Here is a 17278-nt window from a genome sequence, read left to right as displayed (position 1 = left end):
TGATGGAACTGAACCAATCTTGGCACATAGGACTCCCATGACCATCAGAAAACACTAGCAGGGTTTGGTGGGCATGGATCTTGAGTTTGGGAGTTGTAGTTCAACTACATCTGTGGACTCAAACAATGATGGATCTGGACCAAACTTGGCACAAATACTCAACATGCCCAAATGTGAACACTACTGGAGTTTGGGAAAAATAGACCTTGACATTTGGGAGTTGTAGTTGCTGGGATTTATAGTTCACCTGCAATAAAAGAACATTCTGATCACCAACGATGGAACTGAATCAATCTTGGCACACAGGACTCGCATGACCATCAGAAAACACTAGCAGGGTTTGGTGGGCATGGATCTTGAGTTTGGGAGTTGTAGTTCATCTACATCTGTGGACTCAAACAATGATGGATCTGGACCAAACTTGCCACAAATACTCAATATGCCCAAATGTGAACACTAGTGGAGTTTGGGGGAAATAGACCTTGGCATTTGGGTTGTAGTTGCTGGGATTTATAGTTCACCTACAATCAAAGAACATTCTGATCTCCACCAATGATGGAACTGAACCAATCTTGGCACACAGGACTCCCATGACCATCAGGAAACACTAGCAGGGTTTGGTGGGCATGGATCTTGAGTTTGGGAGTTGTAGTTCATCTACATCTGTGGACTCAAACAATGATGGATCTGGACCAAACTTGGCATAAATACTCAATATGCCCAAATGTGAACACTAGTGGAGTTTGGGGGAAATAGACCCTGGCATTTGGGTTGTAGTTGCTGGGATTTATAGTTCACCTACAATCAAAGAGCATTCTGAACCCCACCACCAACAGAATTGAACCTAACTTTCCACACGTAACCCAGATGACCAAGAGAAAATACTGATGGTCTTCGGCGACCCCTCGGACACCCTCTCGCGACCCCCCCAGGGGTCCCGACCCCCAGGTTGAATTAGGCTGAGAGATCAGAGTAAATTTGCCTTCCTCTTGGCCTGGCTGAAGTAATTGCTCCTAATGTAGTGTCTTGACCTGGTGCAATTATGGGGAGCAGGGCTTGTGCGCATGAGGCTTTGACCCAGTAAACATTGAAGCCATAGGCTGATGCTGCTGCTCCATTGTGCTATGGCATTTGCACAGGGGCCAAACAAGGGTGATGATGAAAAGTGGGTCCTGTTCAACATCTTTATTAATGACTTAGATGAAGGGCTAGAAGGCAGGATCATCAAGTTTGCAGACAACACCAAATTGGGAGGGAGAGCCAAGGCTCCAGAGGACAGGAGCAGGATTCAAAACGATCTTGACAGATTGGAGAGATGAAGGGCCAAAACTAACAAAATGAAGTTGGACAGGGACAAATGCAAGATACTCCACTTTGGCAGAAAAAACAAAATGCAAAGATACAGAATGGGGGACAATGCCTGGCTCGAGAGCAGTACGTGTGAAAAAAGATCTTGGAGTCCTCGTGGACAACAAGTTAAACATGAGCCAACAATGTGATGTGGCGGCAAAAAAAGCCAATGGGATTTTGGCCTGCATCAAGAGGAGCCTAGTGTCTAGATCTAGGGAAGTCATGCTACCCATGCTCTATTCTGCCTTGGTTAGACCACACCGGGAATATTGTGTCCAATTCTGGGCACCACAATTGAAGAGAGATATTGACAAGCTGGAATGTGTCCAGAGGAAGGCGACTAAAATGATAAAAGGTCTGGAGAACAAGCCCTATGAGGAGCGGCTTAAGGAGCTGGGCATGTTTAGCCTGAAGAAGAGAAGGCTGAGAGGGGATATGATAGCCATGTATAAATATGTGAGAGGAAGCCACGGGGAGGAGGAGGAGGGAGCAAGCTTGTTTTCTGCTTCCCTGGAGACTAGGACGCAAGGGAACAATGGCTTCAAACTACAAGAGAGGAGATTCCATCTGAACATGAGGAAGAACTTCCTGACTGTGAGAGCCGTTCAGCAGTGGAACTCTCTGCCCCGGAGTGTGGTGGAGGCTCCTTCTTTGGAAGCTTTTAAACAGAGGCTGGATGGCCATCTGTCAGGGGTGATTTGAATGCAATATTCCTGCTTCTTGGCAGAATGGGGTTGGACTGGATGGCCCATGGGGTCTCTTCCAACTCTTTGATTCTATGAAATCTACAGCCCAAACTACCTCTTCCACCACATTGCTATTGCTCCCACAACATTTTTCCTGCCATCACAGTCTGTGCCAGCATGGCAGTGCCAATGTATCAGCAGCAGCAGGATTCCAGCCTCACCCTTGGAGGATACATGTGCACACAAGATGCTGCTGCAAAGGCTAGCCAGGCCCATACTGAAGCCCTGCCAATGTGTCTGTGCAACTGCGCAACCGGATCAACTGCTTCCAGATTCACATAGACCATATGCCCATTTTGCCAACGTCTCGTTCACTACAATCCCATCGGCAGGGCTTGTTTGGAAGAGAGGGGGATTTTCCGAATTCCTGCTGAGATGTGGGGCCATTTCTGTGCCTGGTGGAGCCTCCTTGTCCCACTGCTGCTGGCGCCCATGAGTGCGCAAGTGCTGCTTGAGCGACTGCTTGTAGCGGAAGCGCTTGCTGCACTGCGGGCAGGAATAGGGGGTCTCTCCGGTGTGCATCCGCTGGTGCTCCTGCAAGTACTTCCTGCGGGCAAAGGTCTTGAGGCATTCTGTGCATTGATGCCGCCTCTCCCCATCGTTGTGGCAAGCCTGGTGGCTCAGCAAAGCCTGCGCATGGCTAAAGCTTTGCCCGCACTCTTGACAAGTGTAGAGCCTGGCTCCGACCTGGTGGACACTACTCTGGTGCTTGGTGAGGTGGTGGGCTCGCACGAAGCGCTTGTCGCACTGGCCGCAGTGGTAGGGCCTCTCCCCGGTGTGGATCCGGTAGTGGTTGGTCAGCTTGGATTTCTCGGCGAAGCGCTTCTCGCATTCAGGACACTGGTAGGGCTTCTCGCCCGTGTGGATACGACTATGGTCCTCCAGGTGCTGCTTCCGGATGAAGGTCTTGTTGCACTGTGGGCACCGGAAGGGCCGAGGCCTCTCCCGGTGGGTCTTCTGGTGGACCACCAAGCTGGACCTACGGTGGAAGGCTTTGGGGCACTCGGGGCAGCGGTGCGGCCGCTCAGTGTGGACGGCCCGGTGCCGGGAGAGCTGCCCTTCGTGGCTGAAGCCGCAGCCGCACTCAGGGCACACGAAGGCGCTCTCGGTCTTCCCTGGTGCGTGGGTCTTCTGGTGGATCTCAAGGCTGGTCTTGAGGCGGAAGCTCTTGGGGCAGATGGAGCAGGCGAATGGCGAAGCAGCCGCCTCACTGCCCAAGCCACTCTTATAATCCTCGCAGGCATAAGTCTCTGTTGTTTGCTGGGCCAATGAATCACCATCATCCCCAGATTTTGCTTCTGCGGAATGGATTTGTGAAGGCAAAGTCAACGGATTGTTGAGGTTGTTCGTATAGTCGTTGCAGACGTAAGTCTCTGTTGATTGTTGGGTCAGTGATTTGCCACCACTCCCAGATTTTCCTTCTGTGGGATGGATTCGTGGAGGAAAAGCCAACGGATCGCCAAGGCCGTTGTTATAATCCTTGCAGACGTAAGTCTGTGTTGATTGTTGGCCTAATGAATCACCATCATCCCCAGATTTTGCTTTGGCGGAATGGATTTGTGAAGGCAAAGTCAACGGATTGCTGTGGCCGTTCGTATAGTTGTTGCAGACGTAATTCTCTGTTGATTGTTGGGCCAATGATTCGCCACCACTCCCAGATTTTCCTTCTGTGGGATGGATTCGTGGAGGAAAAGCCAACGGATCGCCAAGGCCGTTCTTATAATCCTTGCATACGTAAGTCTCTGTTGTTTGCTGGGCCAATGAATCCCCATCATCCCCAGATTTTGCTTCGGCGGAATGGATTTGTGAATGCAAAGTCAACAAATGGCTGAGGCCCTTCTGATAATCCTTGCAGACGTATGTCTCTGTTGTTTGCTGGACCAATGAATTGCCATTATCTCCAGATCTCGCTTCTGTGGCGTTCATTCGTGGATCGGGATGGATTCTTGGAGGCAAAACGAACGGATCGCCAAGGCCGTTCTTATAATCCTTGCAGACATAAGTCTCTGTTCTTTGTTGGGCCAATGAGTTGCCACCATCTCTGTATTCTCCTCCTGCGGAGTGGATCCTCAGAGGCTGCTCGCCAACCGACTCTCCCCGACACGTCACGCACTCAGGTGGGGTCCCTTCAAACCAGGATGTTGACCAAGTCATCTCATGTCGTCTCCGGGAAGGTTCTTCTTGACTGTACTCAAGATGGCAGGTGGTTGATGGACCCTGAGGCCAGACCTGTCTCTTGCTGTTTGCTCCTGGTTCAGGGACTTGGAAAACGATTCCGCTTGGGATCTCATACAACATCCTGTGGCTTGAGAAGGTGGGCTTAGGGCCTCCCCGGAGGCTCCGCTCCTCGCTTTTGACTCTCGCCACGTTGTCATCTGGTGGAGGGGATAAAAGGGGACCCACAAGAGTTAGAGCCGTCCTGCCGGAAGAGGTCCCGAAGAGGAGGCCCAACCCCTTGCAAGCCAGAGACCCTCCTCAATCCCAGCGCACAGCTCTGGACACGAGGGACTTCGTGTTCACAGAAACAAGAAACATGGCCGGTATCTCCAAAGTCATTAACTCTGCTCAATGTGGAAGGGCTTTGGAGGGAGGCAAGATCTACTCTTTTCTCATATGGTGGCAGGCAATCCATTACAGCATTCATCATTTTTCAATGTAAGTACTTCTGATTCCACAAGACGGAGTTGCTCCCCTTCTGCCTCACACACGCAGCAACAAAAGCACCACAATCCAATCCAATTTTCCAAATCAGCACCCCAAACAACCAAACAGAATCTAAAGTTTACCAAAAACAGATCTGTAACCCTTTTGATACTAATGTTGTAGAGTGGTCCCTGGTCAAGTGATTCCTGGTAAAAAAAAAAAAAAAAAAGGTTGGGAACTACTGATTTAATATTCACAACTAGCTTGGGTACCCAGATTATTAGAAGAAGCCATTTTTTTATTTTAAAAAATGCATAAGGTTGTGGGTGAATAACAACTCACATCACGCCAGGTTAACACTGGCAAATAGAAACTTGAGAATCAAAGGCATTTTTTTCCTCACGTAATAGTCGCACCCACTTTTTCCCCCATCAAAAATGTTATTATTATTATTATTTTATTATCTGCCTTTTCTGGTAGTTCAAGGTGAATAGATTTCTCTCAATTCCTGTTGTCTCACCCTCGTTCTTACCTAGGAGTCACTTGTAAGTCATATGTTTGTAACTCGGGGACGGCCTGTGATCTAAGACTGAGGGCTGGTACAATACAGTAAGAGTACTAGGAGGAAGTTGTGAAGGAAAAACGATATCTTTCTAGCAAAGGAAAGCTCCTTTGTAGGAGTACAACCTCAGGATTCTGGGGTTTGTAGTCCCACCAAAGATTGTGGTGCAGCTGGCTGAGTGTCAGCTGCATTAAGATCACTCTGACCAAAAGGTCATGAGTTCGAAGCCAGCCCGGGTTAGAGTGAGTTTCCAACCAATTGTGTAGCCTGTTGTCGACCTTTGCAACCCGAAAGACAGTTGCATCTGTCAAATAGGAAAATTAGGTACCACCTTAAAGTGTGGGGAGGCTAAATTAACTGATTTATGAGGCCATAAAGAAGACTCCAGCAAAGCATTCCAGCGGGGAAGCATGCGGGGAATGCGGAAGTGCTTCATCAGCGTTGCAGATGGACGATGAAAGCGGCCAGAAAATAAAAGTTAAATAGCCTCTGTGTATGTCTGTATATCTTCTGCCAACCTAGCAGTTCGAAAACATGCAAATGTGAGTAGATCAATAGGTACCGCTCCGGCGGGAAGGTAACGGCGCTCCATGCAGTCATGCCGGCCACATGACCTTGGAGGTGTCTACGGACAACGCTGGCTCTTCGGCTTAGAAATGGAGATGAGCACCAACCCCCAGAGTCAGACATGACTGGACTTAATGTCAGGGGACTACCTTTACCTTTACCTATGTCTGTATATGTTTGTATGTCAAAAATTGGCATTGAATGTTGGCCATATATGTGTACACTGTAATCCGCCCTGAGTCCCCTGCGGGGTGAGAAGAAGGGCGGAATATAAAAGCTGTAAATAAATAAATAAATAAATAAGTGAATAATACGTGTTTTAAAGTAAATCATCTACACTTTATTACATCTGGATTTATGAAGACTCAGGGCACAACGTCCTATACAGTGCTCCCTCGCTACTTCGCGATTCGCTTTTCGCGGACTCGCTGTTTCGCGGATTTTTGCCTCACACTTTATGAATGATAGCCATTGCTTAGAGCGGTGTTCTAATCCCGCCTCCTGGCAACGATGGAGTGTGGAAGGGGAGAGAGACGCAGCCCTAAACGGTTTGGGTCCCGCCTATCTTTGCGATCGCATCTCCATCTATGAACCGACACAAACTCTAAGATCCTCCAGGGAGGCCCTCCTTTCGCTCCCACCTCCGTCACAAGCACGGTTGGTGGGGAACGAGAGAGAGGGCTGTTGCCCTTGTGTTGTAGTCTGGCAAGCATCAGAGGATTTTTCTGAATGTTCAGAGGATGAGGGGGATGATGGGTTTTAAAGTGAGGAGTCTCTTGAGTGATTGGAGAGAATTGCAAGCAGACGAGGCTGATGTTTTGGATTTTCCAGCTCGTTCTCAAGCAACAGGGACAAGTGAAAGCACCAGTTTCTTTGAGAAAAGGCCTTGGAAGGATGGGGAGTTTTCCAGGGAGAATAGATTAGATCTGAGAACGCAGGGAGTGAAAAACCAGCAAACCCGATAATCTCAGAGGATCTAAGATATGACCCTGAAGTCCAGATGTGTTAGGCATGATGTCATGGGTGTCTTGGATGGCTTAAATTAAGTGGTTTGGTTTCAGGCCTTTCAGAGGAGACAACGTTGCTAAAGAGGATCAGTCATGATTCCTGTTCGTGATTCCAAGTTGATGGTTGTTTTGTCAAAAAAGGCACAAAGTATCACAACTGCTCCAATGTAAGGAATGGCGACAATTAAATATGTTAAAAGGGTAATTGAGGAAGTGGAAACCCGTGTCTTTGCAGCACACTCACTCACCAAAGCCAGGAACAGGAGGAGCCTCTTCCTCGGGGTCCCACTTCTCTTTGCCGGGGGGCTCTTCTTGCTTGATCCAAGACAAGAGGTCGTCCTTGGAAACCAGAGGTTCTGGTTCTGCGGGAAGAGACAACCCATAAGCAAGTTTCCAATGGCTGACAAACATTCCCAACTTTGGATTGCTGTGAGTTTTCCGGGCTGTATGGTCATGTTCCAGAAGCATCCCCTCCTGTCGTTTCGCCCACATCTATGGCAGGCATCCTCAAGAGGTTATGAGGTCTGTTGGGCACAAGGCCAGTGGGGTTTATATATCTGTGGAACGTTGTCCAGGGTTGGAGAAAGTACTCTTATCTACCTGAGGCAAGGGAGAATGTTGCCATTGGCCACCTTCATTAGCAATGAATGGCCTTGCAGCTTCAAAGCCTCGCTGCTTCCTGCCTGGGAGAATCATAGAATCATAGAGTTGGAAGAGACCTCATGGGCCATCCAGTCCAACCCCATTCTGCCAAGAAGCAGGAATATTGCATTCAAATCACCCCTGACAGATGGCCATCCAGCCTCTGTTTAAAAGCTTCCAAAGAAGGAGCCTCCACCACACTCCGGGGCAGAGAGTTCCACTGCTGAACAGCTCTCACAGTCAGGAAGTTCTTCCTCATGTTCAGATGGAATCTCCTCTCTTGTAGGAAGCAGAAAACAAGCTTGCTCCCTCCTCCTCCCTGTGGCTTCCTCTCACATATTTATACATGGCTATCATATCTCCTCTCAGCCTTCTCTTCTTCAGGCTAAACATGCCCAGCTCCTTAAGCCGCTCCTCATAGGGCTTGTTCTCCAGACCTTTTATCATTTTGTTACCTGGCCCTGATTGTTTCCTGTCTGGAATCCCCCGTTTTCTGAGTATTGAAGGCTTTCATGGCCGGAATCACTAGGTTGCTGTGAGTTTTCCAGGCTGTCTAGCCAGGTTCCAGAAGCATTCTCTCCTGACGTTTCGCCTACGTCTATGGAAGGGATCCTCAGAGGTTGTGAGATCTGTTGGAAACTAAGCAAGTCAGGTTTATATATCTGTGGAATGATGTCCAGGGTGGCCATTTCAAAAACTCTAATAATCTCAGGAAAATTGCTGAGTGTTAGATGGGTTTTTTAATCTACCAAATGTTTAATTGTATTTTTTGTTAGTCGCTAATTATGTCGATGTTGGTTTTTTAAATTGTTAATAGATATGACTATATTTATGATGGTGCCCCCAGTGGCGCAGCGGGTTAAACCGCTGAGCTGCTGAACTTGCTGACCGAAAGGTTGGTGGTTCGAATCCGGGGAGCAGGGTGAGCTCCGGCTGTTCACTCCAGCTTCTGCCAACCTAGCAGTTTGAAAACATGTAAATGTGAGTAGATCAATAGGTACCCTTCCAGAAGGAAAGAAATGGTGTTCCATGCAGTCATGCTGGCCACATGAACTTGGAGGTGTCTATGGACAACGCTGGCTCTTCGGCTTAGAAATGGAGATGAGCACCAACCCCCAGAGTCAGACACAACTGGACTTAATGTCAAAGGGAAAACCTTAACCTTTTATGTTTTTGATAGTGCTGTATACTTTTATTGTGTGTCGTTTTCGCTTTTCATATGTTGTTCGCCGCTTTGAGTCCCAAGCCGGAAGAAAAGCGGAACAGAAATACGCAAACAAATAATAATAATAATAATAATAATAATAATAGGGTTGCTGTAAGTTTTTCGGGCTGTATCGCCATGTTCTAGAAGCATTCTCTCCTGACATTTTGCCTGCATCTATGGCAGGCATCCTCAGAGGTTATTGTGTGTTGTATTTGCTTTTTATATGTTGTTCTCCACTTTGAGTCCTGAGCCGGAAGAAAAGTGGAATAGAAATATGTAAACAAATAATAATAATAATAATAATAATAATAATAATAATAATAGGGTTGTTGTAGACTTTTTGGGCTGTATGGCCATGTTCTAGAAGCATTCTCTCCTGACGTTTCGCCTGCATCTATGGCAGGCATGCTCAGAGATAGTGAGAATCCTTGCCATAGATGCAAGTGAAATATCAGGAGAGAATGCCTCTAGAACATGGCCATATAGCCTGAAATCACAACCCAGTGATTCCAGCCATGAAAACCTTTGACAATACATTGTTGTTGTTGTTGTTGTTGTTATTATTATTATTATATTAGATACCATGTAAATGTCATTCCTGGTTACTTTAGAGTTGTTGTTATTGTTATTGTTGTTGTTGTTGTTATTATTATTATTATTATTATTATTATTATTATTATTATATTAGATACCATGTAAATGTCATTCCTGGTTACTTTAGAGTTGTTGTTATTGTTGTTGTTGTTGTTATTATTATTATTATTATTATTATTAATATTATTAATAGAACTGCAAAGACTCTGGCACAAGTCAAGTCAAGGTGGTCCCAGTGGTGATCGGCACACTGTGTGCTGTGCCTAAACCTCTTGAGGATGCCTGCCATAGATGCAGCCGAAACGTCAGGAGAGAATGCTTCTAGAACATGGCCAGACAGCCCAAAAAACCTACAACAACCCGGTGATTCTGGCCATGAAAGCTTTCAACAACAACAACAACAACAACAATAATCGTTTTTTAAGAGTCCATTTTGGTAGATTCTCCTGATGACCAAGTCTCTCGAACTTCTCATGCCTTAAAATAGCTAAGGGTTAGACTGGATGGCCCTTGTGGTCCCTTCCACCTCGATGATTCTACTCTTTGGACAACTTGGATTTGTACTATATTGTGTTTACATCTTCACCTAAGCGATTTAACTGGGAGATGCCCCTTACCTGTCCTGGGCAGTGCGCTGAAACCCTTCCGCTCCGCAAACTCTTGGCCCACAAAAGGGGGAGCTTCCGCTGCTTCGGTCTGGGGAGGAGGTTCCACTTTGGAAATGGCCGAGTCTGTGGGTGGAAACAAGATCAGAATGGGGTGCGCAAATATTGCCCAGCTTTGATTGTGGTAGAACATAGAATCATAGTTACACATGGGCCATCTAGTCTGACCCCTTGTCATGTAGGAAAAACACAATCAAAGCACCCCTGATAGATGGGCATCCAGCCTATCATTAAAAGTCTCCATCACACTCTGAGGCAGAGAGTTCCCCTGTTGGACAGCTCATATGGACAGGAAGTTCTTCCTAATGTTCAAGTGGAATCTCCTTCCTTGTCATTTGAACCCATGACTCCAAGTCCTCTTCCATCACACTCTGAGGCAGAGAGTTCCCCTGTTGAACAGCTCATATGATCAGGAAGTGCTTCCTAATGTTCAGGTGGAATCTCCTTCCTTGTCATTTGAACTTATGACTCCAAGTCCTACTCCATTACAATCTGAGGCAGAGAGTTCCACTGTTGAACAACTCATATAGTCACATAGTTCTTCCTAATGTTCAGGTGGAATCTCCTTTCCTGTTATTTGAACAGCTCAATGGGTCAGGAAGTTCTTCCTAATGTTCAGGTGAAATCTCCTTCCTTGTCATTTGAACCCACTGCTCCAAGTCCTCTTCCATCACACTCTGAGGCAGAGAGTTCCACTGCTGAACAGCTCATATGGTCAGGAAGTTCTTCCTAATGTTCAGGTGGAATCTTTCTTGTCATTTGAACCCACTGCTCCATGTCCTCTTCCATTCCACTCTGAGGCAGAGAGTTCCACTGATGAACAGCTCATATGGTCAGGAAGTTCTTCCTAATGTTCAGGTGGAATCTTTCTTGTCATTTGAACCCACTGCTCCATGTCCTCTTCCATTCCACTCTGAGGCAGAGAGTTCCACTGATGAACAGCTCATATGGTCAGGAAGTTCTTCCTAATGTTCAGGTGGAATCTTTCTTGTCATTTGAACCCACTGCTCCATGTCCTCTTCCATTCCACTCTGAGGCAGAGAGTTCCACTGATGAACAGCTCATATGGTCAGGAAGTTCTTCCTAATGTTCAGGTGGAATCTTTCTTGTCATTTGAACCCACTGCTCCATGTCCTCTTCCATTCCACTCTGAGGCAGAGAGTTCCACTGATGAACAGCTCATATGGTCAGGAAGTTCTTCCTAATGTTCAGGTGGAATCTTTCTTGTCATTTGAACCCATGGCTCCAAGTCCTCTTCCATCACACTCTGAGGCAGAGAGTTCCCCTGTTGAACAGCTCATATGGTCAGGAAGCTATTCCTAATGTTCAGGTGGAATCTCCTTCCTTGTCATTTGAACCATGGCTCCAAATCCTATTCCATCACACTTTGAGGCAGAGAGTTCCACTGCTGAACAGCTCATATAGTCAGGAAGTTCTTCCTAATGTCCAGGTGGAATCTCCTTCCTTTTCATTTGAACCCACGTCTCTACGTCCTGTTCCATCGCATTCTGAGGCAGAGAGTTCCACTGTTGAACAGCTCATATGGTCAGGAAGTTCTGCCCAATGTTCAGGTGGAATCTCCTTCCTTGTCATTTGAACCCACGGCTCCATGTCCTATTCTATTACACTATGAGGCAGAGAGTTCCCCTGTTGAACAGCTCATATGATCAGGAAGTTCTTCCTAATGTTCAGGTGGACTCTCCTTCCTTGTCATTTGAACCCACAGCTCCATGTCCTATTCCATCACACTCTGAGGCAGAGAGTTCCCCTGTTGAACAGCTCATCTGGTCAGGAAGTTTTTCCTAATGTTCAGGTGGAATCTCCTTCCTTGTCATTTGAACCCACAGATCCATGTCCTATTCCATCACACTCTGAGGCACAGAGTTCCCCTGTTGAACAGCTCATCTGGTCAGGAAGTTCTTCCCAGTATCAGGAGAGAATGTGGACTAACCCCATACACAAGGTGGGTCCTGATCGCAATCCAACTGTAGGGTTATCAAAGGAAAAGCAAACACTTACCGAGGGAGGTTAGTGGCTCGTAGTTTCCTTTGGTGATGTTCTTGTAGAGTTCTTTTTGCCAGTCTTCCAGGTTGGCCCACTCTTGCATGGAGACACTCGCTCTGTTGTTGTCGAAGGTGACAGGGACCTGGAAACCAAAGGAGAGCCTCAGAGACACATTCTTCGGGTCCACGCCTGACCCAGAAGTCACTTCTAACCACAAATCCCATTGCCCATCCTGCAGAGAGCACGGCTACTGGATTCTGGGAGTTAGAAGTCCACAAAGTACGGCTCCCAAGCTCTCCAAAAGCTATTGACCATGTATGGTCCAACTTTGGTCCTCCCTCCAGGTGTTTTGGACTTCAACTCCCACAATTCCTAACAGCCAGCAGGCTGTTAGGAATTGTGGGAGTAGAAGTCCAAAACACCTGGAGGGAGGACCAAAGTTGGACCATGCATGGTCAATACATTTTGGAGAGCCTATTGACGTAACAGCTGGTAGGCTGTTAGGAATTGTGGGAGTTGAAGTTCAATACACATGGAGCAAGGACCAAAGCTGGACCATGCATAATCTACATCAAGGGAAGTCATGGCCCACATTGATGAGGTATGGAGAGCAGGGCCCTTGAGAAGTCAGAAGGCAAGAATCATAGAACCATAGAGTTGGAAGAGACCCAAAAAGGACATCCAGTCCAACCCCTTTCTGCCAGACAGGAAAAGTACAATCCGATCCCTCCCAACAGATGGCCATCCAGTCTCTGCTTAAAAGCCTCCAAAGAAGAAGCCTCCACCACACTCCGGGGCAGAGAGTTCCACTGCTGAACGGCTCTCACAGTCAGGAAGTTCTTCCACATGTTCACGTGGAATCTCCTTTTCTGTAGTTTGAAGCCATTATTCCACGCGTCCTAGTCTCCAGGGAAGCAGAAAACAAGCTTTTTCCTTCCTCCCTGTGGCTTCCTCTCACATATTTATACATGGCTATCATGTCTCCTCTCAGTTTTCTATTCTGGAGGCTAACATGCCCAGTTCTTTAAACCGCTCCTCATAGGGCTTGTTCTCCAGACCCTTGATCATTTGAGTTGGCCTCCTCTGGACACATTCCAGCTTGTCAATATCTCTCTTGAGTTGTGGTGCCCAGAATTTGACACAATATTCCAGGTGTGGTCTAACCAAAGCAGAATAGAGCATGGGGAGCATGACATCTCTGGACTCCGTAAATTTGTGACACTGATGGAGTACTTCCTCATTCTTTTGTTTGCTTGCTGGAGATTTTTATGGCATCACAAATTAGTTAAATTAGCCTCACCGCATAAGCGGTACCTAGACAGAAACACAGAGACTATTTAACTTTCCAGCTTTCATAAGGGTACTCTGACCACTAGGGGGAGCTGTTGCTTCACCGTCCATTTGTAACACTGATGGAGTACTTCCTCATACTTTTTGCTGAAGATCTTTATGGCGTCGCAAGTTAGTTAAATTAGACTCCCTGCATAAGTGGTACCTACATTTCCTACTTGACAGATGCAACTGTCTTTCGGGCTGCAAAGGTCGACAGCAAGCTACACAGAATGGTCGGAAGCTCACTCCGACCCGGTCAGTAGTGATCTTAATGCAGCTATTGACATATTGATAGTAAAGAAAAGCAAGTTTTTTGGGGACTGAACAAGCTCTCCCCCTCCTCTTCTGCTCCTTGCCCTCTTACCTTGGGGACCTCTCCTTTGGGGCCGAGCGGGAGGCGCAGGATCCAGAAGTCCCGGTTCTTGAGCAGGTTCTCCAAGTTCTCCACCCGGCGCCGGAGCTGGCCGTACTGCTGGACCAGGCTGCCCAGGGCGGCCAGGCGGTTGCCGACCTCCAGCTCCGACTTCTCGCGCTCGAAGACCTTCTTCTCGGTTGCCGCCGCTTGGCCTTCCAGGCTCAGCAGCCGCGAGGCGTAGGAGTCCACCTTCCGCTCCACCGCCTGGATGGCGGCCACCACCGTCCACAGGGAAATCTCGGCCGCGGGGTAGACCTCTCTCTCGGCGCTTTGGTCAAAGAGGGCGGGCGGCTGGAAGGGCGGCAGCACGGGTGGCGGCTCCACGTCCCATTCCCAAGCCTGCACAAAAAGACCCAGAAGTATTGGGATCAAATATATTGGACGCTGGGAGAAATCAGAATGAAACCGCCAATGGCCCTTCCAGACAGGCCCTCAATCCCCGAATCCGATCCCAGGTTTTCTGTTTACCCCAGACTAGCCATCCCCTGCCACACGTTGCTGTGGCCAAGTCTGTGTATATGTGTTTTGTGTGTGTTTATACTTGTTTTGCACATGCGTTGTAATATATATATATTATTTTTTGGCTTTTGAAGTCCTTTCTGCTGTGTTTTTCAGTGTTTTTATGAGTGATGGTCACTTGTTGGCCTGATACGTGTACTGTGTCCAAATTTGGTGCCAATTCGTCCAGTGGTTTTTGAGTTATGTTATTTATTTATTATTATTTATTTATTTCAAAGTTTTCTATACCGAGCTTCTCACCTCTTAGAGGGACTCAGCCCGGTTTACAACCATAAAAACATACAATCAGTAAAATATCATAGTTCATAATTACAATAACACATTTAAAATAGCAACTATATTTAAAACTACGGTGGTCAGTCGTCATATTAAAAACAAGTATACCTCATCTTCCATCCACAATCCTAGGGTGTTGTCTCATTCATCGAAAGCCTGTCTCCACAACCACGTCTTCACCCATTTCCTGAATGTCAGGATAGACGGGGCGGTTCTGACCTCTGGTGGGAGAGAGTTCCAGAGTCGCGGGGCCACCACCGAGAAGGCCCTGTCCCTCGTCCCCACCAGACGAGCTTGTGAAGCCGGTGGGACCGAGAGCAGGGCCTCTCCAGACGATCTTAATAATCTTGATGGTTCATAGGGGAGAATATGTTCGGAGAGGGCTGGAGTCGTTTAGGGCTTTATAGGTTAACACCAACACTTTGAATTGTGCTCCCACAAACGAACGTTACATTTTTATTCATATAGACTAGCTGTCCCCTGCCACGTGTTGCTGTGGCCCAGTCTGTGAATATGTGTTTTGTTTGTGTATATATTTGTATATTTGTGTATATATGTGTGTTTGCATATATATATATATATATGGGGGTCTATATATATGTGTGTGCTGGTACAGCTGTACCACTAGCTCCTATTTTGTTTGCTTTGCAGTTAATGTTTGTTTGCAATCCCAGGCTTGGGATTTTGCAGCAGGGTGGCTTCCTGTTATAGGCTGCAATCATAGGGTAAGCCACCTGCCAATTATAGTTAGGCTCCCTGGTCCCGCCCCCTTTTTTGCTTTTTGGAGGGAAAGGGCCATTTTTCAGTTAGTTACAGCAAGGGAAGCCAAGGCAGAGGATGCGTATAGACGTTCCTCCTATGCAAAAGCTTTGTCTTTTAAGACTTCCTGGGGGATAACAGATTAAAAGCCTCTACGGATTCCCAAAGGGTTCCAGGGAACAGCTTCACAGCCCTGAGCACATCCGGAGGGAATAACAGCTCTTCATCTTCAGCTAAGGGATTTCAAGCCTGGTGGTACGTCTGTTCGGTTCTGAGACGCAGTTCAGCCGGTAGCAGACCCAAACCAGTCGGGTTTAAGTTCACAGCAGCTTGGGAGGAGCTTTAAAGGGGAATTTTTCTGTTAAACAAAGTTTCTTGAAGATAGTGCCTGTTTCCTGTAAACAAGACTGCAAGAGCCAATAGACTATTTAGAAATCTTACAATTCTTGCTTGTTCATTAATAAAGACTGTTGTATTTGAGCTTAAGTCTCCTAAAGCCTGTTTAATAGGGAAAATTCCTCTAAAGGCTCCTTCTCGGGCCCCCGGGCTTCCCGCTGGACGCAAGCCTTGCATCCTGTCTTAGAAGCATTTAATTTTAGCTCCAGCGGCGACAGAACAATGTGTGTGTATATATTTGTGTACTTGTGTGTGTGTGTGTGTTTAGGGCAGGGGTCCTCAGACTTTTTAAACAGAGGGCCAGGTCACAGTTCCTCAAACTGTTGGAGGGCCGGATTATAATGTGAAAAAAAAACCATGAATGAATTCCTATGCACACTGCTCATATCTTATTTGTAGTGCAAAAATCACTTAAAACAATACAATAATTAAAATGAAGAACAATTTAACAAGTATAAACTTATTAGTATGCCTTGCACTCTGCACATGCTTGTTGTCACCTTTGTAATGCAATGCATGATGAATTATGCCTTGCACTCTGCACATGCTTGCTGTCAACTTTGCATTGCAATGTATTCCAAATATACCTTGTACTCTGCACATGCCTATCGGCTATCTCAAATACACAATGAACAATGCACTGCACTCTGCACATGCTTGCTGGCACCTTTGTAACACAATGCATGCTGAATTATGCCTTGCACTCTGCATATGTCTATGGGCTAACCTCAAATATACACTAAACTATGCCTTGCGCTCTGCACATGCTTCCTGGCACTTTTGCAATGCAATGCATGCTGAACTATACCTTGCACTCTGCACATGCTTGCTGGCACCTATGCAATGCATGCTGATTTGTGCCTTGCACTCTGAACCTACCTATGGGCTTCTTCACATACACACTAAACTATGCCTTGCACTCTGCACATGCTTGCTGGCTCCTTTGCAATGCAATGCATGCTGAATTCTGCCTTGCACTCTGCACATGACTGTGTGCTTTCCCCAAATACACACTTCTGCCTCCCCCCGCCCCCTGTTGACGCCTCACCTGGGCAGGTGTCCACTCAGCCATGGCCAGGGACCACTAGGCGAAGCCACTGCGCGTGCGCCCATTAGGGGAAAGTCAGCGCGCATGCGCAACGGGCTCTCTCTCGCTCTGCGCAGGCTACACCAGCACCGCCAAGGGATGGGGCAGCGGAGGCGCATGCGCACCTCTGGAAGCGCCCAAGCCCGCTATCGCCATCTACTGGTAGGAGAAAGGCGTTGCAAAGTGGATTTGAAAAGCTTTCCAAAGGTGGATCTGCACTCTGGGTTTATTTATTTACTTATTTATTTATTATTTATTATTTCCCTTACTTATATACCGCTGTTCTCAGCCCGAAGGCGACTCACAGCGGTTCACAACAAATACGAACAGCAAAAATTCAGTGCTACAGAAACAGTTAACAACCTAACACATTACACAATTAATAAACAGTTACTACAATAGCCATTCACTGTCGTCTCGTCATCAAAAACATAATCCAGATTCGTCATCCATTGTTCCATTCCAGTGTTCATTAACCAATCATTGCACTAATTATTGGAACGCCTG

General features: G+C 47.0%; 2 protein-coding genes across 2 annotated transcripts in view; both read right to left on the bottom strand.

The window, feature by feature from the left end:
- LOC132779054 (uncharacterized) overlaps positions 1–16807 on the bottom strand; it is a 35254-nt gene extending 18447 nt beyond the window's left edge. Inside the window, exons 1-5 of the mRNA XM_060782715.2 lie at positions 16733–16807; positions 13684–14073; positions 12003–12129; positions 9936–10049; positions 7124–7237 (exon numbers count right to left, since the gene is read on the bottom strand). Coding sequence (XP_060638698.2) covers positions 7124–7237; positions 9936–10049; positions 12003–12129; positions 13684–14073; positions 16733–16756 — 769 coding nt within the window. The 5' untranslated portion in view covers positions 16757–16807. The remainder of the gene's footprint in view (positions 1–7123; positions 7238–9935; positions 10050–12002; positions 12130–13683; positions 14074–16732) is intronic.
- On the bottom strand, positions 1691–4394 carry LOC137097299 (zinc finger protein 154-like). The gene has a single exon (XM_067469540.1). It carries the CDS (start codon positions 4392–4394, stop codon positions 2355–2357), a length of 2040 nt encoding a protein of 679 aa, XP_067325641.1. The 3' UTR covers positions 1691–2354.
- Positions 16808–17278: the final 471 nt, after the last annotated feature.

This window comes from Anolis sagrei, chromosome 6 (assembly GCF_037176765.1).
Source record: "Anolis sagrei isolate rAnoSag1 chromosome 6, rAnoSag1.mat, whole genome shotgun sequence".
Taxonomy (NCBI): Eukaryota; Metazoa; Chordata; class Lepidosauria; order Squamata; family Dactyloidae; genus Anolis; species Anolis sagrei.
Note: the sequence above shows the minus strand (reverse complement) of the source record. Positions and strands in the feature narration are given on the sequence as shown.